Below are 24326 nucleotides of genomic sequence, written 5' to 3'. Positions count from 1 at the left end.
CCTCCTCCCTCCAGTTCCCCAGTGTGGAAAAAGCAGCACCTTTACCACATAGAAGAGCCCTGAGGTACCAGCCTAGGCTGCATGGGAACCCCCCACAGCATTACCAAAACAGAGACATTTATTCCTCTGGTGTGTGGGCTGCCACACACTGCACACGTGTGCAGAGGCCTGCCCTCTCCACTCACACGTGGCCAGTCTGTCCATCACTGTCCATGCTGCAGCAGAAGGTGGGTAAGTCACAAGTGGCACAGCTCCCTGCCCGCTGGGGGTGCTGAGAAGGTGTCGCAGTGAGGGTACTGCCTGCCGGCTTCCAGGCTCCAGCCCTGGCCCATGGGGCAGTAACTGGGCTCCGAGGGTCCATGGTACAGTGGGGTATCAGGGGGCTGGTCACAGTCGATCAGCACAGGGAGGGGATGCAGGACATTCACCTGCCTGGGCTGCCCAGCAGGAACCTGCAGGGACAGAGATGGTGCCATCAGCCATGTCCCAAACATGCCAGTGTCCCAGCAGCTCCAGCCGTATGCACTCACCATTCCCCCCGTGCTGCCACTGCTTCCTTCCGCACCAGCCTCTTCTTGTCATCCAAAGGTTTGGCCAGTGCCCGGATAACTCGAGCCTTGTATGGGAGCAGCTGTAGGATAGAAAGGGCTCTTAATGAGAGAGCTGGGTGCTGGCTGCCCCCTGGGGAGAAGTTTGGGACCCCCCTGCCCCTCTACATGCAGGAGCAGGCACCAACCTCCTGCAGGAGCACTTACCACTATTGTGGGCAGGTTGGTAAGCGCATGGGCACAGCGCAGGGCGGCGATGCGGACAGCCTAGAACAAATAGGGGTGAGGGCAGTGAAAGGGGCAGAGGAGAGAGCCATCGGGGGGAAGGAGGAGGACCACATACCATGGTGGGGCTGGAGGTGAGGCTGAGGAATTTGGTGACGAGTGTGTCGACGTGCAGGCTCAGGCTCTGGGGAGCTTCAAGCAGCAGTGGCTGGAGGCAGCTCAGTGTAGAAAGCTGCACCACATGGTCTGAGCAGGACAAGGCCTCGAGGAGGAGGGGAAGCAGCTGCAGGTGAGGAGAACACAGAAAACATGAGTGACTCCCAGCCATGCACTGTGTGCTGTCACAGTACCTGCTGCTACCTCTCACCGTGGGCAGCTCTGTCACCAGCACAGGCTTGGGGAGATGGTTGAGTACATGGGACAGGCCCTTCAGGTAATTGGCCTTCACGTCTGTGGAGAGCAGAGATGGTTACAGGCAGCCAGGGGAAGAAGGGGACATCAGGTCCGGTCCCCTGGGGTCACAGGCTGGGCTGGGGGTTGGCCGCTCACCAGGGCCAGCCCCATGGAAGCCCTGCACCAGCTTGGGGACGTTGTCAGTGAAGAAGCGCTGTCGGAACATGATGCGCACATCTGCATGGCAGCCCTTGTGCAGCACGTCCGGGGACTCGGCCATCAGCAGGGAGAAGCCATCGGCTGCAGCAGGGCCCAGCTCCGTGTCACTCAGCAGGCCCAGCAGCTGCAAGGGGGAGAGTCCTGAGAGGGGTCCTGCTGCTGGGCATCCCAGCCAGCCCCATGGGGAGCAGGCAGGCTCCTGGGCAGCACCCAGCCCCACCACTGCCTACCTTATCTGTCAGCTGGGAGCTCAGGGGATGGTAGCGTAGCACCAGGGCTTTGGTCACCTATGCAGGCAGAGCAGATTCAGCACCAGGCCAGCCCCTCATCCCCCCACCCCACCTCTCTGCCCCTCCTCACCCAGGATAGGCCTTACCCACAGCAGCAGGGTGAGCGCCTGTGTCCGGTGTGGCCCCTCCACCAGGCCAGGCTCTATCCTGTTCACTGCAAGCTGCAGGATCTCATCCAGCTGCTGCCCTGGGGACACGGAAGGGACAGGCTGAGCTACTGCACTGGCAGTGATGGGCAGGGACCCACGGCATCCTCCCTAGCCCCTTACCCGCAGGGTGCTTGTTCACCAGTCCCGCGAAGCACTTAGCAGCTGTGGTGGCAGTGAAGGGGCAGTTGCAGGAGCAGCTCAGCACTAGCAGTTCCCGGAGCAGCCATTCCTGCTGAGGAATTGCCACCTGGAAATGAAGCAGAGTGTGTTACAGCCTAGAGCTGCGGCTCTGCCTTCTTCTGCCTGTGGAGCTTGCTGTGGTCCCAAGGCAGGAGGACACTCGGCCAAGACCCCTCTTCACCCTGCTCCTACCAACTTACATTGCGGGGCAAGGAGCAGACAAAGGCCATGAGGAGGGCAACCAGGCGTCTCTGTGCCTCCAAGCACTCTCCATCCTGCAAGGGAAGAGCAGCGCCCATGGCATCAGGGTCCCTGCTGCCAACCTGTGCTCGTATCTCCATTCCCTGCCCATGTTCCAGCACTCCAGCCCCAAGCACCCAACACACCTGGAAAGGCTGGAAGGAGCAGGGAAAACTGTTCTGGGGCAGGAAAGAGACCTCTCCATTCAAGAAGAGAGGCACCACATGAGACACGCTCTGGGCAGCCAGCCTAGGAAAAAGGAGACATTGCAATGTGCTGCTCTGGGAGGGTCACTAGAGCTCCCATGTACCTCCTAGGAAGCACATGATGGAGTGCCCAGCTTCCCACCCAGCATCACTCACTCAGGGCTCAGGTGAGTGGTGGCAGCGCTGATGACTGGGACCATGGCAGCCAGCACCTCTTCCTGCAGCAGTACCTTGCCCAGCGGCGGGTGGGTGCTCTCTGCAGGCAGCGGTCGGAAAGCAGCGTCAGGCACAGCGCCCTGAGCGTATCAGCACTGGGGCACTGCGGGGCTCGCAGTGCCCGCGGCTGCCGGAGGGCGGCAGCAGCAGCCGCCTGCTCCCGCTACCGGCCCGCTCTTACCTTGCATGGCAGCCTGCACTGCCATGGCCAGCAGGCAGGGCACCACCGTCTGGTGGTAGTACCAGCAGCTCTCGGCCTCCGGCTGGCACTGCAGAGCCACGCGGTGCAGGCTCCGGCACACGGAGATGATGTCTTGTGCGCTCCCGGCCTCGCTCCCTGCGGGACACAGTCACTGTCCCATCGAACAGCCCGGCTCTGCGCCGGGATGCCGTGGCAATGCAGCCCTCCCTCCTCCAATGGGATTCACAGCCCAGGAGCACTGCCATCCCCGCTCTCCCAGCCATTACCAGCAACAGAGGCAGCTCTGGAGCTGCCTGCTGCGGGCTGTGTTACCTTTCTGCACCTTCCGGAGGTGCTGCAGCAGGACAGGGACAGTCTCCCTCACGATGCTGGTGTGTGTGGACACAGCAGCCAGGGCCTGCAGGCAGCGCTGCCGCAGGGAGCAACGATCACGGGAGCTCTCCTCCTCTGGCTCTGGAGAGGAAACACAGTCAGGGGGATGATGCCAGACCCTCTCACCCAAGGCCCAGACCCTGCCGGTGTGTATGGGGTGAAGCAGCACACAGAGGCAGCCAAGGCACTCTGCCTGCTCTGGGGCTGGGCAGCTCCTCCCCACAAGGGTGATCCCACCTGCACAGGCTGGCTGTCAGCACCAGGCACCACAGTCCCTGCACTGAGAATCCCCCAACCTATGCCATATGGCACAGCCACACTGCCTGGCAGGAACCGAATCGGGATGGGATAGGTTTCACCCCAAAAGGCATTACTCCCTTCCTAAGCCCTACCTGTCTGCAGCTCCTCTTCAAGCCTGGGTACCATACGTCCAGAGAAAACCTTTGGGTAGATGGGGGCCAGAGATCCCGCTGCCTCCATTGCTGCTTCACTGCCAGAGGGAAGGGAGTTAAGAGGGGTGATGCAAGTACTGCTTGTACACCAGCTGCACAGATCTGGGCCAGAAGGTGCCTCCAGAAATCCATTCCTCAGCATTCTGCCTTTTTCCCCCCTACTGGCAGGTAGAGCAGAGCTCCTTGCTTTGACAGGCTCAGACTTCTTAATTTCCAGCCCATAAATTGCCTGGTTTATCCCTTTGCTCTTACACACAACATGGTTTTTCATGGCTTTGTTCCTCTCCCCAGAGCATGGGTGACTGCCATGGTGCCAGCCCACCCCTCACCTGCTCTGGGAATCCTCCTCACACAGAGCCAGACGAATGAGGTGATCCACAACCAGCTCCAGATCAGAGGGAGACAGGAAGCCTGGAACAAGAGGAATCCTGCCTTAGCCAAAGAAAAAGATGCTTGTGTTCTGACCAGCATCTTTGCCCCTTGGCCAGGTTAGCAGCAACATGCCAAGTTCCAGAGGTATAAGGTGCCCAGCACAAACAGGCAAGAGAGAGACCAAGTGACCCTGGAGCTCATGGCCTGGGTAGAAAATGCTGCCACTGCTCTCGTGCAGCAGGCAAGGACGTCCCAGCAGCCACGCAGCACCGTGTGTCCCAGCACAGGGTGACACCCCCCTCTGCCTCCCCAAGGGAAACAAGGCACCAACCTTGCAGGGAGCCCAGGAGAGTCAGTGCCCTGATCCCGACCAGCTGCAGCTGCACACTGGAGTCCGTCAGTGCTGAGAACACCACAGAGCAAATGAGGGCCTGGAGTGACAGCAGAGTGCTCTCCTCTATAGAGAGAGAAGGAGAGATATGGAGTCACTGCCTGCACCTGGCTGCCACTGCACAGCCACCTGACAGACCCTTTCTGGGCACCTGCCAGCTGACACCCAACCATGCAGGGTCCCTGGGACATGGAAGGGGCTGCACATGCAGCCAGGTCAGTGACATTTCCTTCTCTGCCAGCATCAGGGAAGGTGAGCTCAGAGCCAGCAGCCCCCAGGGACACAGATGCCCCCAGAGGGACCAGCCAACCTCACCTTCTTCCACATGTCCCCATTTCTGCTGCAGCTCCAGGAAGCCCAGCAGCATTTCCAGGATTGTCCTCCTCTGGCTGCTCTGCAGGGAGACAAAGGTGTAACCCAGATCACAGTCACTGCTGGGACAGAGCCATGCCTCACAAGGCCAGCAGGCACCCATGGGGTCCTCACCTGCAGCCATGAAAGGGTGCCCATTTGACAACCTGCTCCCACCAAGCTCTGCACTGGGCCCTGCTCTGTGAGCACAGAGCTGGGGTGCCCCTCACCTGTGAGTGCTTGGTGTACTGCTCCAGCAGCAGGGGCAGGACGCTGCGGGTGACGTGGTGGCAGGCGCGCCGGGAGGCTCCTGCTGCTGCCTGCAGGAGCTTGGCACTTGGCCACACGAGCTTCATGTCAGGCTCACAGAGATGGTGCCTGCAATCTGAGATAGGCTGGGTGTGAGCTGCACCGGCACACCTCCTCTGCCTCGTGTGCAGGGACACAGCCGATAGCTGGGATGTGCTGCCAGGGCACAGCTCTCAGCTGCAGCGCAGCCTCCCCAACAGAGCTGCTTCCCCCAGCAGTGAGCAGCACAGCCTTGGATCCCCCCCATCCCAGCAGAGCGGGAAGCAACTCAATCCAACAGGCATTTCCTACTGTGCCCCCTCCTCCTCCCTTCCTGCAGCAAATCACCTTGGAGAAGCTAACAATAGCTGTGAGTGCTATAAAGAGGTTTCAAATAGAAAAAGAGGGCAGATCTCTAGCTGGGAGGATGCTTGCAGGCCTGGCTGTTAGGTGCTGGGTAGGTGTCTCTGCTACCTTACCTTGCAGAATGCTGCTGAGGAAGGAATCCAGCAGATCCTCAGTATCAGAGCTGAGCACGGAGCGGGACAGGCAGGCAGAGAGGGCATGCAGGGCTGCCAGGCTCTCAGCCTCCACCTTCTCACTCGCTGTCTGGAACACCTGCAGAGAGGCCACAGGATGAGCTCCACACTGACCCCAACTGCAGGCTTTGTGTTCCCGATGCAGGTTGAAGGGCCCAGGCTCCTGCCTCACTCCCCACATGCTTTGGACAAGCAGTGTGGCACATCCAAGCCCCAGGGACACGCTGAGGGGGCTAGCCTGTCCCCCCACTTTTCAGGTGGGGCTGTTCAAGGCCACAGGCTGGGGCTGCTGGGAAACATGGGGTCTGCCTGGTCTGGCTGTGACTGCTCAGCAGGAGCCCAGTTCTGGTGGAGCACTTGTTAGGAGCCCTGCAGTACTCACCTCCCTCCGCAGGGATGACCAAAGGCTGGGGAGGAATTCCTGCAGCTCCTTCTGCCCGTAGATGGCACAGCAGGCAGCCTGCAAGAGGGTGTCAGGAGAAGGCATCAAAGAGAAGCCAGGACAGGGAGGAAACAGAGCAGGGACACTGCCCAGCCTGGCAAGCTCATGCTGAGCTGCTCAAACCACTTAAGTGACAGAAAAAGAGGGAAAGGCAATGCAGGCCAAACTGGAAATTGTAGCTCTGCAAGGGAGAGTCTCTGACTGGCAGGGCTAAGGGCTCAGAGGTGGCTGGCAGCTGCTGCAGCTGCCACAGGCCAATTGCAGACTGAAGGTAAAGGATTTCTCCTTACCAGAGTCTGCAGGGCATCAAGCTTGGCACTTTGCAGGTCTGAGTCCATCTTCTCAATGAGCAGAGGGAGAAGGAACTGCAGAGAGAGGCACTTTAACTCAGCCCACCCTTTGCACCGCATTGGCCATGGGCCTGCAGGGCTCCAAGCTCAGCCTCTGTCAGGAGAGCAGAGGTGGAGGCATACCCGCAAGAGCAGCCCCTTCCCAGGGTGTCAGTGTCTGCACCCTCCCCATGCCCAGCCCAGCAGGAGACAAGGCTGTGTTATTGCATGCTCCTGGTCCCAACTGTTCCCATCCCCCAGAGCCACAGCAGGAGCTGCAGCACTAGGAAATCCAGCATGTGCTCAGGGAGCAATGGGGTGTCCAAGAACCCCCTGGGAGCTTTCTACCTCAGCAAATTGGGGTGTGGAGGCCAGTACAGCCCGAAGGCTCAGGATCAGGTCTTCCCTCTGGATGCCGTGTGGGTCATTAGGAGGCTGGAAAGGAAGCAGAGAGGTCAGGAAACCTCCCAACCGCTGACGCTGCATCACCTCATCTCCAGCAAAGCAGGGGCAGTGGCAGTTGCTGCAGCCAGCTTGGCACCAGCCTGTCAGCCCGGGTACCACAGCTAGCAGCCAATACTGCCTAGTCAAGACTCTTGCCCATCCTCTCCACCCATTCCCTCGCAGGGACACAGGCCCCTGAGAAAACACCAGGAGGAACAGCCTGTGTGTGGCACAGGGCAGACTCACTCACTGGAGTAAAATCAATGGGGAAGTAACAGGATGTAACTTCAAACAGCTCCTCCACAAAGGGACCTGCAGGGAGAAGAGACTGAGTAAGCAGAGATGCTGGGCTAAAGAGGCACAGCAGCTATGCCCAGTACCCACCATAGGCAGGCCCTGCAGCTCCTGAAGTTATGTCAGGGACCACCCCAGGCCTGGTCAGAACCAAGAGCCAACAGCTCACTGAAAAGTGGCATGTGTCCCAGTCAGCTCTGCACAGCTGGCACAGGCTCACCCAGGGCATAGTTCTTGGCAATGAGATCACGCACAATCTGGAAAGCCACCAGCAGATTGCGGGGATCCTTCTCCCCATCCATCACCTGGATGAAGCCGAAGGTGAAGTCAGCACCCAGGCCCTTCAGCTCTGCAGAAAGAAGGAGCATGAGCAGGTGCAGGATACCAGACCCCACCAACATGGCATGAAATCAGACGTTTCCCTTGCCCTTCCAGTTCACCCCAGCCAGAGCCACAGAGCCCTCAGAGAAGGCAGTCTGGAGTGCCCCACAGTGGTACTGTCACCTGCCCCTCACCTTCCTCCCTGGTGCCCATGAAGTTGGTGATGATGCTGTAGACTGTGTGGCGGTCTAGCTGCAGCAGGGACTGCAGGGAAGAGCAGAGCAATCAGAACACTGCTGCACAAAGCAGCACCACCACCCACCACCCCAGGGCAGCACATGCCCTTGAGAAGAGGGCAGGACCTCCAGTAGCCCAGCTGCTGCTTCCTGGCATGCAGATCCCATTTATCCCATGCAAAGTGTGCACATGCCTATGCGATGGCATGTGAGCATGACTGTGTCCATCACCGCATGAATGCACCACCACAATAGCACCAGAGCCACACATGCTGCCCAAGGCCCTGCCAGTGTAAACAAACCTATATTGAAGGAGAATCTGGGGCCTGAAGGCACTTAGACACAGCCTGTAGAATAGAGCAAAGGAAGTAATTCCCCCAAGGCTCAGAGAAGAGAGGATGAGGGCCAAAGAGGATGCTTGGCTGCTGTCTGCCTCTAGCTCTGCAGTGAGCCATGCTGTCTCTAAGCTCTGCAGAAGCACTGCACTGCGCTGAAGGATGCACTACACTGCACTGCTACTGAGTGTGTACAGTCCTCAGGGCAGGCAGGCCATACCCAGACACCCAGGGAGCCAAACACAGGCCATACTCAGACACCCAAATCACATTGCTCACCTGCACATGTACCTCCTGGAAGATGGCTTTGAGCACAGACACTGCTAACCCTGGGGACAGCACCTCACACATGCTCTAGGGACAGGAAAAGAAGAGCAGGAGTAGAAAGCCATGATGGTAACCATGTAACAGCTCCTGCCTCTGCATTGCAACTACCTGCAGGATCTTCTCTTACAGGGACAGCTCACTACCCCTACACACAGGTCAGGACAAGGTGCTTATTATTTCTGCTGCTTCCCAGGGTAGCTAGGGAATCTTTGCCCCAGTATCAGCACAGGGCAGGAAATCAAGAGTCTTTCCTCTGCTGCCCCTCTACAAGGGGCACAGCAGGAGGATGGAGGAGACAGGGCAATGCCATCAGACAGGAGCTAACAGCCCAGCCAGGCCCTGGCACCTCTCTGGCACCATCCTAGAACACATCCCAGCACTGTGGGCTGAAACAGGGAGCTCACCAGCGCTTGGAGTCCCTGGAGCACTGAGGGAATCACAAGGTGATGATCTTGTAGCCGGTTCTCATAGAACAGGACCAGATGAAGCACTGTCAGAAAGAGACACCAACATGTGTTAAGTCCCAGGAAATGCAACTGCTGGGCTCCGGCTCCAGCTCTGCCAAAAGCAGCTGCCAGAATAAGAACAAGCACATCCTGCACTGGTGAATGGGGAGAAGTGCCACTGTGGGTGCAACCACCTGGCTCCAACACCTTCACCCTCCCCTCGAGAGCAGCCCACGTCTGACTGCAATGGGGCAGCACCCACCTCTGGCTACTGCAGAGGTGCTGGAGCTACCCAAGGCATTTGCCTTGGCCTGTCCCAACATGTGGGTGCAGACACCAGCAGCAACAGGGCAGACATGGGCTTAGTGGAAGCTGGAGGATGTCATGGGGTGCGGCACAGGGCTGGAGCAGCACGTTCCTGGCCCCTGAGTCATGGCCACGGGCGCCTGCATGCCCTGGCCCTCGGGAGCGGCAGCAGGAAGCAGACTGGAAAAGCCAGCTGGCAGCATCCTGTGCCCACAGCTGTGCAGAAACTCACCCCCCAGGAGGCAATCTGACGCAGTGCCTGGGAAATGAGCTGCGTGAGCAAGGACACGAAAGGAGATGGGGCCAGCTGGGGGTGCCACAGCAGCTACCCTTGCCCTCCCAGGAGCTGGTTCTGCTCACCTTCCTCCAGAGCTCCTGGTGACTTGGCTCTAAATCCAGTTTGCTGCCAGTGCTCAGCTGCCCTCACTCTGCCAGGCATCCCCACTGAACCTCCCCACCTCCAGAGCACCCCAGTCCCCACATAGCCATCACATCTGACTCCAGCTACACCAGCAGAGTCTGTCCTCTGCACAGCTGCTCTTGCCTGGCACCAGTCTGAGACTTACAGAGCACCAAATGCCAAGGCCTAAGCACGTTTTACTTCCATCCTTCTCTTTCTCCACCTCTTACTAGCGGAGAACACCTGCCTTGGCAGCCTGCTGGCACAGGTTCAGCTACCCATCAGCAAGTCTCCCACTGGCTTCCCCTACTGCCAGCCAGTTGCTATGGGGCACTTAACACAGCCAGACCTTCTTCTTGCTTCCATTAACAGGGCACCTTGCGCCATGCACACCAATCCTCTACTCCACTCTCACCTTTACACTGATCTCCTTCCCAGGCCCCAGGGTTCCTCCAGATTTATCTTGGACAGGCCTCAGGGCTGCAATGTGACTGGCTTTGTGAACAATGGTTTTCCTTTATTCTATCACCACCACCAAAGGATTTTGACATATAGATGCATCCCTAAGGCGTCCCACATGGCGCTGAGCATGCCTGGGTGTGCAGTACCCACACAGCCATACCTAGGGCTTTGGTGTCTACAGGGGCTGACCTGAATTGTGTGACGAGAGTGGCAAAAGGGCTGCAGTGTGAAGCCCCATGCCTTCCTTGGACTTTGACTAGAGAGACATGCACAAAGTTGTCACTGTGCTAAATCAATCCCTTTGCCAACTGCGACAGCGACTTGAGCAGCACAGGCTTTGCTTCACCCTGCCAGCAGAGACTCCAGGCCCAAAGCAGCCCTTACCTTCCTTCTCCTGGAGTAGGGAGTAACACTGGAGCAGGACTTGTGACAGCAGCTGCATGCCTCGGCCTCGCATTCTAGGATCTGTGTTCTCCAGGCAAAACCTAACCCATGGGGAGAAAGCACAAGAGGCCTGTTGTGAGCAGGGACACCCAAGCAGGAAGCACATCCTGAGCAGACACATTATAAAAACAAAGAGGTGCTGCTCTCTGGGCAGGGGGTGGTGGCCCAGTCCTGCCTGACCTGCCAGCAGGGTGGGAGCAGACTCCTCTGCCCCTGACTGTGCTGTACACATGCACCTGTAGCCATGCAGCAATAAATCCAAGCTTTCAAGTCAGACCAAAGAAATTGCTCTTGCCCCATGCTCTGCACCTGAAATTCAGGCCCCTGAGATCACAAGGGCAAAAAAAGGGCAAAGCCTCCTACAATGAGGCAAACCCAGCCCCCAGCTTAAGAGAAACAGGCCTCCCCAAGTCCCAGGCCACCACAGTGCACAGACAGGAGCAAAAAGCTGAGCGCCAGCCAATTGGTGACACGGTGATGTGCAGCTGCGTGCTCAGGGACAGTACTGCCTGAGAAGTGTCCCACAGCTCGCTGCTGCCACGGGACCTTGGTTCTGGGAGAGCTGCTCCAGCCTTGCTCTTTCCCAAATAGCTCCCAAGTCCTGGGAGGCAAAGTACTGCTCAGGCCCCATGCTGTGAGCAGACAACATCCTTGCAGTCCTGCATGCTGCAGTGTGTCTGACAGCACTGAAACTAGCTCATCCTGGACTAGTATGCTTTTCCTTCTCACTGACCTTCCTTGTAAGGAATCTTCCCTTGCAAGGCCCTTATGTGATGCACAACTTGTAAAAGGCTTTTCTTACCCCAAGGCTTCTACGAGCTGCAGCACAGTCCAGCTTCCATCTTTCAACCCTGAAGAAATGAGGTAGAGAGAATGAACCAAAGAGACTCCCAGACCCTCATTCAGGCACAGCTCTGGAGACCATTTCAGGAAGATTCCCAGCTGCACCACAGCAGGAAAGGCTGTCCAGCACCTCACTGAGCACTTGGCTGGTGCAGCTGCCTCCAGCCCTGCCTGCAAACACATGAGGGACCAAGAGCTGCCTCAGCTAGATCAGAGCTGAGAGCCTCTACCTGCTCCACAGAGCCTACCTACATCCATCACCAACACATGCAAACCCCCTAACATGAGCAAGCAAACCGGGAGGAGACGGTGAGCAGCTCCCCAGGTGCTTCCTGAGGGAGAACTGCCCGAGCAAACAGCCAAGATCACCCAGCTTCCCACGGTGGCTCCACCACCTCCCTGCTATGCTGAGCAAGGCCTGCACAAACTCCCTCCAACATGGAAGAATGGGAGAAAGGCGGCTCTGTGGTCAGAGAAAGACAAGGAGTCTATTTCCAGCTCTGACTCAGACACCTCACCAGGTTGCCTCACTCACCTCCTGCCTCAAGATTCTTGCAGCCCAACTGGGGGAAGAGTCACTCCTCAGGAGGTTTGGTAAGGACCTGCTGCATCCTGCAAGAGCCTTGGCAGAAGGGTCTCCATTCCTGCCACCCACCACCAATATGACACCTTCCCAGTATGACAGCTCTGTGTGTGGTCAGACATGTGGGTGGAAGGCACAGGACTGCCTTTAGGTTCAGACCCCTAACCTGCAGCTCAGGTAGCAAGCAACATTACTGGAAACAAGCAGCACTCCTCACTCTCTACCTGAACAAAACAGCTGTCCTCCACAAAACCCAGCACTTTCCAGTCACTGAGACACACTGGCTTTGCTCAGGAGTACTTCTGGACACTTTGAATGGCCCTGTTCATCCCTCTGCCCTGCTGAAGTCTTGCCTACATGACTGACAAGAGCACCCCAGAAGGTGCCTTAGGTACCTCAGAAGCCTAAAGGTTTCATTTGGGGCTTTCCCAGGCCCTGTCTCAGCTGGTGTCTCCTGCTGTTGCAAGCATTTACTGGCTCTTCCTAAGCAGCTAATTCCAGCATTAAGTCATGCTGCTCATCAGAAAGCGGTCTCTAGGGTAGGAGAAGGGATGAGAGTGTTTTCTGACAGCAGGCAGCCATAACTCCAGAGATAGAGCTTCCAATCCTGCTTGGCACAGCAGGGAGAGGGAGCCTGGACTGAGGGACAGAACAGATAAGGGGAGCAGTGAGGAAGCAGAGGAGCCCAGCAGACTGCAGAGTCACCAGGCACTGCCTTGAGTGACAGCTGTAACCTGCTGGAAAAACCTCTTGCAGAGCAGTGCAACAGCAAGTGGGTGCTGCGCACTGGCACAAGGCAGAGAGGGCTGCCAGGGAAGCTCATACAGCCCCTTCACACTCAGCATACTGACATCTGCAAGCTCATGAGAAGCCCTTGTGCCTCTGAACCACTGTGGAGCAGGTCAGAGACAAGCTGTGTCCGTGTAGCCAGGCACTCTGCCCCTCTGGGTTTCAGAGACCAAAAGCAGCATCTACACAGAGCTGCTGGTTTCCTAATCAACAGGAAAGAGCTGAAGTGCAGTGATCAGAACACAATCAGCTATTGATGCTCCCTGTGGTTGGAGGCCCCTTCACCTCACATGGGGTGACCACACCAGCCCTGACAGCAGGAACTGTGAGCACTGCCTCCTGCTCAGAGGCAGAGCCCTGCTGGCCACCGCTAAAGTGCCAGCACAGTGTAATTGGAACTGCTTCATCAGCACAGCAGTGAGCCCATGAAACTTCTGCCTCCACATCTGGCAGCAGCAGCATGTCCCCAAGGTTAATTACACACCTTGAATCCCAGCACTCTTTCAGCAGGAGGAGCTGCCTTCCTGTCCTGGTGTTCCTGCAACCCCAGAGGCTAAACAGAAACAAGCCATTTGCCCGTTGCTGCATTATTACTCAAATCAATCTGCTCCCTTTCCCCACACATCTGTCCCCATTTCACACAGTGTTCTTCTAGACATTAATCACTTCTGTACACTTTCCATTCCTGTCTCCCCCACACCCTCAAAACACAGGGAGCGTGTGATGGATTTCTGTACCAGCACTATCTTTTCCTCATCTTATGACAAAACCGAGTTCAGCCTCCTCCTGCCACCCACTGACCCGTGCAGCCCAGCTGCCTGTGACAGCACCGAGTCCTTTCTTCCCCTTGCCAAGTCACACTCAATTTGGTGCTCAGCAACACATGGGAGCAGCTCAGTGCGTTTCTTCCAACAATTGCACAACGGCCACAAGGTTAGGAACAACCTCCCCTTTCGCTCAGGGCTACGTGATGCAATTTAATACTTCATGATGTGTGACTGTGCGGGGTCAAAGCGGCCGAAGGAGACTCGCTGGCTCCTCGCTTGTCAAGGTGGGTTTGTCACAAGCGCGAGCGGGTGATGAGAGCTGGGCTGCAGGCAACAGGGGCAACTCTTCTCTTTGGGTCTCTGAAGACAAAGCTTTCTCTGGGCACTTCTATAACATGACCAGAGATGACAACAGCAGTTGTAAGGTTATTGTTTCTCTGTCTATTCCAAATATGTTGGAGGCTTTGTGCGACTCTTTAGCAAGATCCTGAATGTCAGCAGTTTTAGTGAATTCCTCCAGACTTCCTTAGCATTTTCTTCACACAGGCCATTGGGTTACCCTCCTGTTCTGCCAGCTCATCTCCTCACCAAGCTGCCATGGATCAGTCCAAAACCCATCAGCTTTGGGCAATGTCTATAAGCTACCCCTTTCAGTAACGCAAACTACATAGACCTTCTCTGCTCTCTCAAGTCCTTTCCAAACACAAAAAAGCTACTGCCTAGAAACACAAACACATCACCTTATCCTTGGAAAGCCACATTCCTGAAGCAGCAAATTCCCTAATGTAACAAAGTCACTAAACCACCACCCCAAAGCAGAAACACAGATTACCCAAAGAAACCAACTGCCTCAAGCCCTGCCAAGAAAGGAGAAAAAAAACACAGCGGGGGCAGTAAGAGCCTGGGTCCCAGAAACACAGACCAGTGAAACCAGTCTCCCCCACAGCATCTCAGCAAGGACAGGAGCTCCCTTCCCAGTGGTGCCTTCACTGATACACACCCACCCCCCAGAAAGCTGTAGCCAGTAGCTTCCAGTGCTCCCCAAACCCCTAGTGCTGGGCCTGCAGCCTCGTGCTTCTCTCAGCTCACACATCTCACACCACATCCTTCTCCCTGGAACCCCAAATCCCTGTTCCAGGGGATTCCAGGGACACCACCAGTGGACCCGACACCTTCAATCCCACTCCATGGTCTAGACCAGCCATCTAAAACCCTGACCTACCCCATAGACCCCATAACTCTGCCTTCACTTCCTCATCCTCGCCCCTACAGCCCTCACCCTGGCTGCTACCCCACCCTTGCCCCATAGTCCACATCCCCTCAATGCTCATCTCACCGCTGCAGGCCCTACCCATTCCCCATGGCCTGGCTCACAACCGCACGCTCCAGCCCCATAACCACCACCGCGCTCCACCCCACACCCACAGCCGGGCCCGTTGCGCGCTCTAAGCCCTGCCCCACGGCCATGCGTGTGTCCAACCCCACGCTCGCAGGACCCGCCCCGCCGCACCCCCGGCTCCGCCCCGGTACCTGCCGCCACCTCAGCGGCGCGCCCGTCCTGCTGCCCGGTCACGAAGTCCTGCACGGAGGCTGCGAGCGCCGTAACCCCCGCCTGGGCCTCGGCCGCCGCCATGACACCGCACGCCTCAAGCTGCGGCCGCCGGCGCCCCCCTATGCGCATGCGCCAAGCCCTAGGTTGGGGGAAACTGGTGGACACGCGCACGCGGAGAGGCGGTACGGCGAGCCGCGGGGGACATAAAAGCGAAGCGGGAGCAGGAGCACGCCCGTGGGCGGTGCCGGCGCGGGCGGTCACATGCGCACCTGGCGGCGCGGGGCGGGGCGGCCCCGGCGCTCAGAGCCGGGCCCCGCTGTCGGGGCTGCAGCGCGGAGCCGGCCCGGCCCCATGCCGAGCGCCGCCGCCGGCCAGCCCCAGCCATGGGCGGCTGCGTGGGGCGCCAGCGCCGGGAGCGGGCCGCCGCCGGTAACACCCGCAAGCGAGCAGGTGAGCGGGGCCCGGCGGAGCACTCCGGGGGGCGCGAAGGTCCCGCGTAAATAGCGGTTGGGGTGGTGGGTGCGAGGGAACTGTGGGCACCGGAGGGGTGCGCTGGGGGGTGCCCCATGTACAGCCCTGGGAGCCGTTCTGTGGCCCCGGGACACCCCCGGCCCCGGGGGTTCCGGTCTGGTTCGGGGCCCCGGGAGCGCGCAGGCACCGTCCCGGCTTCCGTCCTGGTTCCCTGGGCTTTTGCAGGATCAGGGCTGGGGAACACAGCGCGTCCTGCCCAGCCGCGCCGGTCCCCGGCCCCTCTCCGGGAGGGGGTGTCCCGGGGGGTGAGCGCTCCCGGTTTAGGCTAGGTGGTGTCCTCCGGTACGCCGCGTCCCGCAGACCGCTGGGTCCCAGCCTGCCCGGGGCCAGTGCCACCCGTACACACCGGGCTGTCGCCAGCGGACACAACGCCGTTCATGCTGCCCTGGGATTTCGGGAGGTACCGGTGTCCCGTGGGGCGGGCAGGGAGCGGCGATATGGAGGGGGGCTGGTGCAGCCCCGCGGCTGCCCACGGTTACCGGTCAGCCGCATACCCGGGTGCCATGAGGCACCTCCCCGGTACGCTGCCATGGAAGGTACCGGAGGCCACGGGGGGTGGGGGGCGGGCATGGCTACCTGCCGGTGAAGGGGACGTGGGCTGGCGGGGTGAATCATACCTGCCTTCCCTCGCCCGCCTCCCCGTCCGGTGCAATCACAGCCGGTAATTACCGTGTTTATGGCAAAGCGGTGGTAGGCGGTGGGAGAGGAGGAGCAGGAAGCGTGTGCCCGGGGACGGGGCGCCCCGGCCCTCGCCCGCAGCTGAGATGCAGGCGGGAGGGGGGAGGTTTTCCTGAGGGATGGAGCCCGAAGCTCCGGTAACACGTGCGGGGGGCGGTGGTTGCCGGGTCTGGCTGTGCCCGCTGACCGTGGGCAGCCATCCCCACCGTGCGGGGCTCCGTGTGTGCAGCCCACCCCCGGGATGCCCGGCTGCCTGCGGTCAGCTCGATGGCCTCCTGTGGTGCTGCAGCCCTCCATGCCAGCAGGCCCTGGTCCCCAGGGATGCAGGTGCTCTCTTTTGGTGTCAGTCAGTCCGGGGGTCCATAGCAGACTGTTCAGTCAGGTCAGTGGGAGTTTGGGGGCCATTGCCTTGTAACTTGGGGCTGCTGTGGCTGGGGATATCGGATCCCAACATCTGGATCTGTGTGCTCCTCTCCTGTGCCAGGTGACAGCTGGCTACAGAGCTTGTCTCTCTATCGCCACTACTCACTCCCTGCCAAGCTCTCCTGGGATGGATCATGGTGCGCTCCTGCTGCCCCTGTGCTCCTGGCAGCTTTCTTGCAGTGTGCCCCTTCCTGGGGGAGCAGGAACATCCCTGCTGCCAGGGTGTCCGGGCTGGCTCCTGCCCTTGCTTGCATGATGCCCCCAGCCCACAGGAGCTGATCAGTGGGTAATGGAGGATGAAGCAAGGATGCGGCTGCCGTCTCCCACAGTACAGGGACACTGCCTGGGACAGCAAGGACCAGCTGTTGGTGGGGAGCCTCTGCTGCTGCGGGGGCCCTGCTGAAGTAGCCTGTGTGCTCAGCTGGGGTTTGCTGTGGCCCCTGACAGGGGATTCCTGCTGGTTGTCCCCAGGATGGCCAGCTTGCTGAAGCGGGAGGAGCAGGCGATGCCTTTGGAGCATCCCAACCTTGTCTGGCCCAGGAGGGGACCGGTCAGCACTGCTGGAAGCGCTGTCATGTGCTATCTGGCTCATACTTCCCCTGGAGCTGAGCTAGCCTCCAGCACCCACTGGCTGCGACTGCCCAGCTCTCCCCTGGGGCTCCATCCAAGCAGGGAGCGAGCTTCAGGGCACATCATCCTGCCTCGGGGTCCCCATGGAAGGGCTGAGCTGCAGGCAGGGTGCTGCAGGCAGGAGGCAGGCAGGCTGCCAGCCAGATCCTGTTGGCTCGAGTCCGGGCCCAGCAAGTGGCCAGACCTGTCCAGTGGTGCTGCTGTCGGAGTTGCACAAGGGGCCAGGAATAGAGCAACAGGAGGTGATTAGAGGCTGCAGGGCCCAAATGGGTGGCAGCAATAAATAGACGAGGCTTAAATCCCTGCCTACCTGGGCACGGCTGCCAGGCACGCCTGCCCGCACGGGGCAGCCACAACCTGTCCTGTGGCCAAGCCCTGGACCAGCCTCTTCCCTTTGCAGATGATGGAGCCGGGGACATGGTGCTGGCCATGAGTCCTGCTGTGCATAACAGTCCTGGCTGCAGGGATGTGTGCACCAGCCCAGTGGTCACAGTAGCATGGAGACGTGGTCCTGGCTGTGTCCTTGAGGCTGTCCATGGCTGCTCCCCTGCCCTCCCAGGGCAGGTGCTGCTTCCGACCTTGCTCTGTCCTGCAGTGCTGCAAATCCTTCCTGCCCGGCACCGTGACTGCTGAATCGGCAGCGCAGGCTGCAGCCGGATGCCCTCGCTGAGACCTTGTTTGAGACCTGCCATCCTCCAGGGATGCGGGCAGGATGCTGCCTGTCAGGGATGCTCAGCATCCAGCCCAGGGATAGCTGAGCTCCCATGCCCCATGCGGATCCCTGGTGTAGATGCTACATGTTGTGTCCAGCTCTAGGATGGCTCAGTGGGAAAGCTCGTGTGCTGGCTCCAGTGGTCTTGGATGGGGTGGGATGGGGTTGGTACAAAACAAAGGTCGTGTAGTGCCTTGTGTCACCACACACTTGCCCAAGAAAAGCTGCTTAGGGAACGTGGCTGAGCCCACAGCTGGCATTGGTGGCTGTCCCCAGCATTGTCTTGCCTGGCAGGTCATTGTGCGGGCATGAGCATCCTTCCTGCCCAGCTGGGGCTCTGCATTCCCAGTGTCCTGTCCCAGCAGGCTGTCTGGCCACCCCAGGGAGACGGGTGGCAGGAAGGAGCTGTTGCCACTTATTGTCCCCAGCTCAGCTGGGAGTGACAACAGCTCCTTCCTCCCCCATGCTTCCTTCCCAGCCGTGGGGCCGATGGGATGAGGCTGTTCCCAGGCTGCAGCCTAGTGTAGGGAGAGCAGAGAGTGGTGGGACTGGTGTGGGGGTGCCCCAGACCTGGGGGTGTCCCAGGTGGTGCTGCCTGCTGGGGGTCACTGAGGACATTGTTGGGGGCTGTTTCATGGGGAGCCAGTCTGGCCCATTGCTGTGGCTGCTGTGGGCTGGCAGCTCTCTGCCCCACGGTGCCCTGGACACTTTGTGCCTGTCCTCTTGCCCTCAGCTTGTCCCTGCCATCCCGGGATGGTCAGAGAGGATGGTGGAGTCCTGCCCTCCCCATCTTGCCAGGGCTGCAGCTCAGCCCCTATAATCCCCTTCTGACTCACCAGCTTATTCCCTGGCTAATTCCCCAAGCTATAAATACGGCTCTGCCTCAGAGGGCCCTGAGGCCTTGTGGCCACTCCACAGAGCAGGTGCTGGTCCTCCAGGCATATGGGCAAGAGCCCTTGTCCCTCCTGGGGACAAGTGATGTCACTTGGGGGGCAGGTGCTATGGGGTCAGTGGGACATTGGGCAGGGCTAGGGCTAACTCTAGCTGAGTCCCCCCCGGCTGTGCTGGGCAGGGCAGCCCCTTGGACACTGCTGTGCATGGTGCAAGGGGTCCCCAGGAACCTGTAGGAATGGGGAGGTGGGGGCTCAGGGCCCAGGTGGGGAGCTTCATCCCTTGGCTGAGTATCCTCCCCTCCCCAGGCCGCAATGAGCCCCTGAAGAAGGAGTGTCCCAAGTGGAAAAGCGACTACCCCATGACGGACGGGCAGCTGCGCAGCAAGCGGGATGAGTTCTGGGACACAGCACCCGCCTTCGAGGGCCGCAAGGAGATCTGGGATGCTCTGAAGGCAGCTGCCTATGCCGTGGAGGCCAACGACCACAGCCTGGCTCAGGCCATCCTTGATGGAGCCAGCATCACCCTGCCCCATGGTGAGGGGTGACACCAGTGGGGTGGGGGTGGTTGCTGAGTGTCCCATATCTGGGCACATGAGGGTCCCTTGAGGGAGGGAGAGGGGTTCCAAACAGCCATCCATGCAGCTCAGCCCAGCCAAGGGGAGCTCTGCCCCACTCACTGGGGTGGCCCTGTCCCCGCTGGGGTGGTCCACAGGGATGCCCACCCGCAGCATGTCCCCTGCCATCCACAGGGTCCCTGACAGAGTGCTATGATGAGCTGGGCAACCGCTACCAGCTTCCCGTGTACTGCCTGTCACCTCCTGTCAACCTGATCCTGGAGCGGAGTGAGGAGGAGGCATCGGAGCCGGCTGAGCCCCTGCCCAACGCCCGGCGGGAGTTCTCCCTCAAGGTGCGGCTGTCCACGGGCAAGGACCTGCGGCTCAGCGCCAGCATGGGCGACACCATCGGGCAGCTGAAGAAGCAGCTGCAGGCACAGGAAGGCATTGACATGGCCTGGCAGCGCTGGTTCTTCTCAGGCAAGCTGCTCACCGACCGCACGCGGCTGCAGGAGACCAAGATCCAGAAGGATTTTGTTGTGCAAGTGATCGTCAACCAGCCCCTGCCGCCCAGGAACTGAGCTACCCCACACTGGTTGCGGGGCGAGGGCAGGGAGCTGGGGGCAGCGGCACCACCGGGGGTGCCCCATGCCATGTCTCAGCCCTGCCGGAGCTGGGGCAGCCCCTGCTCAGCCTGCCTCAAAGGTCTTTTCAAAAGACCTGAGCTCCCTGCTCAGGCTGCCCCCCACTCGGGTGATCCCCCCCAGGAAGGTCTCCATGGGGCTGTGCCACCATGGTGGTCCCTCTTGGCTGGGGGTATGGGCATGCACCGTGTTTGCTGCAGGAGGTTTGAGACCAAATGTGTCTGGGGTGGTCAGCACGGCCAGGGCCCCGCTGCTGGGCTGTGCTGTGCTGGCAGGGAGAGGCTGTGACCTGCTGGGCTTCAGCTCACCCTGGGCAGGAGGCCCCAGGGTGCTGGGCTGGGTGGAGATGTCTCCCCTCTGTACATAGTCTGTATTTATCAATAAAGCCTTTTCATCCTTCCTCTGGCCCCTGGGGCAGGTCTGGGGGCTGTCACCTGCAGCCGTGGGAGGTCCCTGTGCCTCTTCTACATCTGCTTGCATGTCAGGATGGGCACAAGGAGAGCCCAGGCATGTCATCTCCCTGGTGCCACCCTCACCCCCATCCTGCCACCCCCAGCTCTTTGCCTGCCTGGGTCCTTCCCCAGTACTGCCAGCCTCATCCCTTTGCCATCCTGGCTGGTTGCGGGTGTGGGGCTATCCCCTCTCTTTCATAGTGCTTCCCCTCTGGAGGTTTCAGCCTGTGTCTGCCCTGGAGCCAGTCCATGAAGGGGGATGGTCCCAAGACCACCTTTGTGGCCACCATTGCCTGTCCTGGTGAAAACAGTGCCTTTCTGCATCTGGAGGCTGTGACACCCATGGGACAGGGCACCCAAGGGTGGCCCTGGGAACTGCCCATGAGGGTGACAGTGATGTGTCCCCATTTGTCATTCCTGCAGGTCTTGTGCTGGGGGCTGTGCCCAGTGCATTAACTGTTCCTGCACAGGGCAGCACTGGCCTCATCTTACAAAGGAGGAGAGCAAAGCCCAGGGGGGCTGAACAATGTCCTCACTGCCAGGAATAGCTGCCGGCTCTGCCCGCCGGCCCCACGTGAGGCTGCTCCTGCTGCCAGGCTGCCCTTGTGTGGCAAGGGAGGCTGGGCAAGTACCAGGACCCTGGCAGGGCTGCTCGGAACGTTCCACACCTGAGGTCATCCTCCAAAGCAGCACAGCGAAGGGGCTGTGGCTCCTGGCACATGTGCTGTCTGCTGGCTGGGATATTTGAGGGGGCCCCTTTGCCTCCCTCTGGGGTGGGCAGCAACCCCCTGCCCAGATAACAGGAAGCCCCAGGTGATGCTGGTGGGTGCTGCAGCATCAGGTTGTGTGGTGATGTGAGCCGTGGGGAGCATCCTGGCTGCACAGACACAGGACCCATGGGGCAACCCCAGACTGCGTCACTGCTCCACTGAGTAACTCTGGACTGGCTGCTGTGGGCTGTGTGCACCCCAGCTCCCTGCACCCACCACGCGGGTCCCTAGCAGTGGGATGGGGGTTCTCTTTTAAGAGGGTTCAGGTCTGGGGAGGTGAGCCAGGGCCACCAGAAAGCAGGAGGGTGAGCTCATGGCAAAGCTGCCCCAGTCATGTGGAGCAGCCACAGCTGTTGGTGATCTTGGGCCATGGGACGGAGGGGCCGGAGGCATAAAGTGTCGTGGCCAGCGGAGCTGCTGGGAGTGGGGCTGGGGGCTCTCTGCCTGTGGGGGTGAGGAGCAGAGGCTGCATCCCACACACGGCTGTGCACTGCAGGCAGACATGGAGCTGGACGTGCAACGAGCCAAGGAGCTCATCGAGCAGAAGCTAGCAGAGGAGGAGGAAGAGGAGAAGGAGAAGGTGGGTCCATGGAGAAGGTGGGTCCCTAGGGCAGGGGGATCAGCCTGGGCTGCGGCAGAGACCCACCTTGTTCTGTGTCCATCCTTAGGGACTCAGAGGTGAGGAGGCTGGCACTGACCCTGCCACCCTGTGGGATGCAGCAAAGTGACCAAGGGCTCTCAGGGACGTCAGGTTTCCATTCCAGGAGCTCTTGCCTGTGGGGCAGAGCTGAGAATAAGTAGCACAAGCCCAAAGGCTGCTGGGCACCCTCTAGCCCTCAGTAGCAAGTAGTAGCTGTGCCCAGAGCCTCTTTCACTGGTGGGCTGAGGACAGGGGTGGTGGGGCTGCCCCCCTGCCCAGCCAGGACCATGCAGCACCTCCATGCCCATGCAGCAACACAAGTGCGATGGCGCACGGGAGCCACCAGCCGTGGAGCGGATGAACACACCTGAGCTGGAGGAGGAGAAACGCCATGGCCCCAGGAACCGGGGCCTCGAGGCCATCAAGGTGAAGGGGGCAGGGTTTGGGGGGAGTGGTGGGTGCCTGGACACAGTGATGGCAAACTGGGCACTGTGGATCCTCCACAGGGCCAGGAGCGGGTGCGGAAGAGCTCGGTGGACCTGCGGCGGGAGATCATTGATGTGGGGAGCATCCAGCGCCTCATTGAGCTCCGCAAGCAGCGCCGGCAGCGCCGGGAGGAGCGGGCGGCCACCCCCGAGCCCCCCCCGCCGCCGGAGTCCTTGGAGATCGTAGGTCGGGGGGTCCCAGGGGACGGGAGGGCGGCTGCTGGGATTGGGGCTGGAGCACCCATGGGCCAGCCCCCGGGTCACCCTGCCAGATGGGCACCTCCCCCTGGTGTCCCCTCTCCTGCGCCCGCACGGTGCCCCAGCCCTGAGCCTGTCCCGTTGCCAGGAGGGTCCCGTGGAGCCAGAGACCTTCCTCCGAGCCGCCGTCCAGGGCAAGATGCACATCATCGAGAAGTTCCTGGCAGACGGTGGCTCCCCCAACACGTGTGACGAGGTAGTGTTCCCTATAGCCACCGGCCACCTCACTGTGCCCCACTGTGGCAGGATGGGATGGTTCTTGGCAGGGGGTTGGAACTAGGTGATCTTAAGGTCCTTTCCAACCCTAACTGTTCTATGATTCTATGATCCTTGGGGCACGGCTGGGGTGGGCTGGGGAGGATGGATCCATCACCAGTGCGGTGCCTTGTCCCCGCAGTTCCACCGCACAGCCCTGCACCGCTCCTCGCTGGAAGGACACACGGACATCCTGCAGAAGCTGCTGGACAGCGGGGCCGCTGTCGACTTCAGGGACCGGGTGAGGGGGGATCCTGCCCCCGGCTCGGGGATGGTCTGAGCCTCCGGGCTTGGCACGGCCAGGGAAACGGCAGGGATGGGGTCCTCGGTCCCGAGGTGGTGGTGGGCAGGGGTCTCACAGGGACCGGCTGGGTGGGGGGGACAGACACAGGGTGGGGGTATCCCTCACCATGGCTCTGTGTACCCAGCTGGACTGCACAGCTGTGCACTGGGCCTGCCGGGGTGGGCACCTGGACGCTGTGAAGCTGCTGCAGGACCGCGGGGCAGACCTCAATGTGAAGGACAAGGTGTGCAGGGGTGTGCCTGGGGCATGGCCATGTGCTGGGGAGTGAGGTGCTAGGTTAGCAGGTGTGGGTGCTGATCTCTCTGGTGTCCATCTCCTTCCTCTCTCAAGCTGCTCAGCACCCCCCTCCACGTGGCCACCAGGACCGGGCACCCTGATATTGTGGAGCACCTCATCCACTGTGGGGTGGACATCAATTCCCCCGACAGGGTGAGTGCTGCAGCCATGCAACCAGCACTAAGGAGGCAACAGTGATCCCTCCTCCCTTGGCTGACCCCTCCAAGAGCTGCCAGCACCAGTGGGGCATATCTGGACACACACATCCCTGCCCTGGGGTGCTGGCAGCTGCAGCCAGGGCTGGGGCAGGCACTATCCTCTTCCCCATCCTCATGGGGAGGTGGGTGTGCTGGGGCTGGGACCAGTGCCGGGGCCAGACAGCATGTCCTTGGTGCTGGATCATGATCCCCAGCTGGGCTACATCTTTCTCAGGAAGGCGACACGGCACTGCACGATGCCACACGGCTCAGCCGCTACAAGATCATCAAAATGCTGCTCCTGCATGGGGCTGACATGATGGCCAAGAACCAGGTGAGCAGGGAACCAGCACCGGGGCTGTTTTCTGCCCCACCATGTCACACCACCCTGGCTCCAGCGTCTCTCTGCCCACTCTGCAGGCTGGAAAGACCCCAACAGACCTGGTGCAGCAGTGGCAGGTGGACACGCGCCAGGCACTGGAGACCAAGGAGCAGCCGCAGGATGGGATGGAGGTTCCTGCATGATGGCACCAGGCAGGGACCGGGGCAGGGCTCAGCTCCAAGGAGCAGGATTCAGCCAAGACTTGTCTGTGTCAATAAAAGCCAGCAAAGAGCAGCATTTGCTCCATGGGGCTGGGAAAGCAGGGTTACTGGGGAGCTGGCTATCCAGC

General features: G+C 60.2%; 3 protein-coding genes across 6 annotated transcripts; 2 read left to right on the top strand and 1 right to left on the bottom strand.

Moving 5' to 3' along the window:
• Positions 1-100: 100 nt before the first annotated feature.
• On the bottom strand, positions 101-15084 carry MMS19 (MMS19 homolog, cytosolic iron-sulfur assembly component). 4 transcript variants are annotated; one of them, XM_031044679.2, is made up of 31 exons: positions 14932-15084; positions 11222-11270; positions 10360-10460; positions 8766-8851; positions 8314-8388; positions 7658-7727; positions 7363-7491; positions 7099-7160; positions 6753-6839; positions 6366-6440; positions 6016-6093; positions 5574-5712; positions 5037-5191; positions 4771-4849; positions 4396-4521; positions 4022-4103; positions 3633-3730; positions 3181-3321; positions 2848-3003; positions 2607-2706; positions 2391-2493; positions 2205-2279; positions 1945-2071; positions 1762-1862; positions 1616-1672; positions 1323-1509; positions 1141-1223; positions 892-1056; positions 756-815; positions 531-631; positions 101-452 (listed from the first exon to the last, which is right to left on the bottom strand). In XM_031044679.2, the coding sequence occupies exons 1-31, from the start codon at positions 15080-15082 to the stop codon at positions 425-427; spliced, it is 3126 nt and encodes a 1041-aa protein (XP_030900539.2). In that variant the 5' UTR covers positions 15083-15084; the 3' UTR covers positions 101-424. The 4 variants fall into 4 exon arrangements, with proteins under 4 accessions (XP_030900539.2, XP_033917545.1, XP_030900541.2 ...); XM_034061654.1 differs by lacking the exon at positions 14932-15084 and adding an exon at positions 11798-14644; XM_031044681.2 differs by lacking the exon at positions 7363-7491.
• A 190-nt stretch (positions 15085-15274) lies between these two features.
• UBTD1 (ubiquitin domain containing 1) lies at positions 15275-20417 on the top strand. Its single transcript, XM_034062251.1, has 3 exons — positions 15275-15403; positions 19127-19354; positions 19570-20417. Exons 1-3 carry the CDS (start codon positions 15337-15339, stop codon positions 19953-19955), a joined length of 681 nt encoding a protein of 226 aa, XP_033918142.1. The 5' UTR covers positions 15275-15336; the 3' UTR covers positions 19956-20417.
• A 103-nt stretch (positions 20418-20520) lies between these two features.
• On the top strand, positions 20521-24264 carry ANKRD2 (ankyrin repeat domain 2). The gene is made up of 9 exons (XM_034062250.1): positions 20521-21820; positions 22190-22306; positions 22387-22548; positions 22712-22819; positions 23021-23119; positions 23307-23405; positions 23513-23611; positions 23891-23989; positions 24076-24264. Exons 1-9 carry the CDS (start codon positions 21554-21556, stop codon positions 24178-24180), a joined length of 1155 nt encoding a protein of 384 aa, XP_033918141.1. The 5' UTR covers positions 20521-21553; the 3' UTR covers positions 24181-24264.
• Positions 24265-24326: the final 62 nt, after the last annotated feature.

This window comes from Melopsittacus undulatus, chromosome 4, assembly GCF_012275295.1.
Source record: "Melopsittacus undulatus isolate bMelUnd1 chromosome 4, bMelUnd1.mat.Z, whole genome shotgun sequence".
Classification (NCBI taxonomy): domain Eukaryota; kingdom Metazoa; phylum Chordata; class Aves; order Psittaciformes; family Psittaculidae; genus Melopsittacus; species Melopsittacus undulatus.
The sequence above is the reverse complement of the archived record's forward strand: the minus strand, read 5'-3'. Positions and strand labels throughout refer to the sequence as shown.

Excerpts from the sequence above, each read along its gene's own strand:
- ANKRD2 (XM_034062250.1), top strand. The coding sequence starts at position 21,554 with ATGGCAAAGCTGCCCCAGTCATGTGGAGCAGCCACAGCTGTTGGTGAT. Across the intron at positions 21,821-22,189 it reads AGGAAGAGGAGAAGGAGAAG|CAGCAACACAAGTGCGATGG; the intron begins GTGGGTCCATGG and ends TCCATGCCCATG. Across the intron at positions 23,120-23,306 it reads CTGTCGACTTCAGGGACCGG|CTGGACTGCACAGCTGTGCA; the intron begins GTGAGGGGGGAT and ends CTGTGTACCCAG.
- UBTD1 (XM_034062251.1), top strand. The coding sequence starts at position 15,337 with ATGGGCGGCTGCGTGGGGCGCCAGCGCCGGGAGCGGGCCGCCGCCGGT. Across the intron at positions 15,404-19,126 it reads TAACACCCGCAAGCGAGCAG|GCCGCAATGAGCCCCTGAAG; the intron begins GTGAGCGGGGCC and ends TCCCCTCCCCAG. Across the intron at positions 19,355-19,569 it reads CAGCATCACCCTGCCCCATG|GGTCCCTGACAGAGTGCTAT; the intron begins GTGAGGGGTGAC and ends TGCCATCCACAG.
- MMS19 (XM_031044679.2), bottom strand. The coding sequence starts at position 15,082 with ATGCGCATAGGGGGGCGCCGGCGGCCGCAGCTTGAGGCGTGCGGTGTC. Across the intron at positions 6,094-6,365 it reads TTGATGCCCTGCAGACTCTG|GCTGCCTGCTGTGCCATCTA; the intron begins GTAAGGAGAAAT and ends ACCCTCTTGCAG. Across the intron at positions 1,673-1,761 it reads CGCTCACCCTGCTGCTGTGG|GTGACCAAAGCCCTGGTGCT; the intron begins GTAAGGCCTATC and ends CTGCCTGCATAG.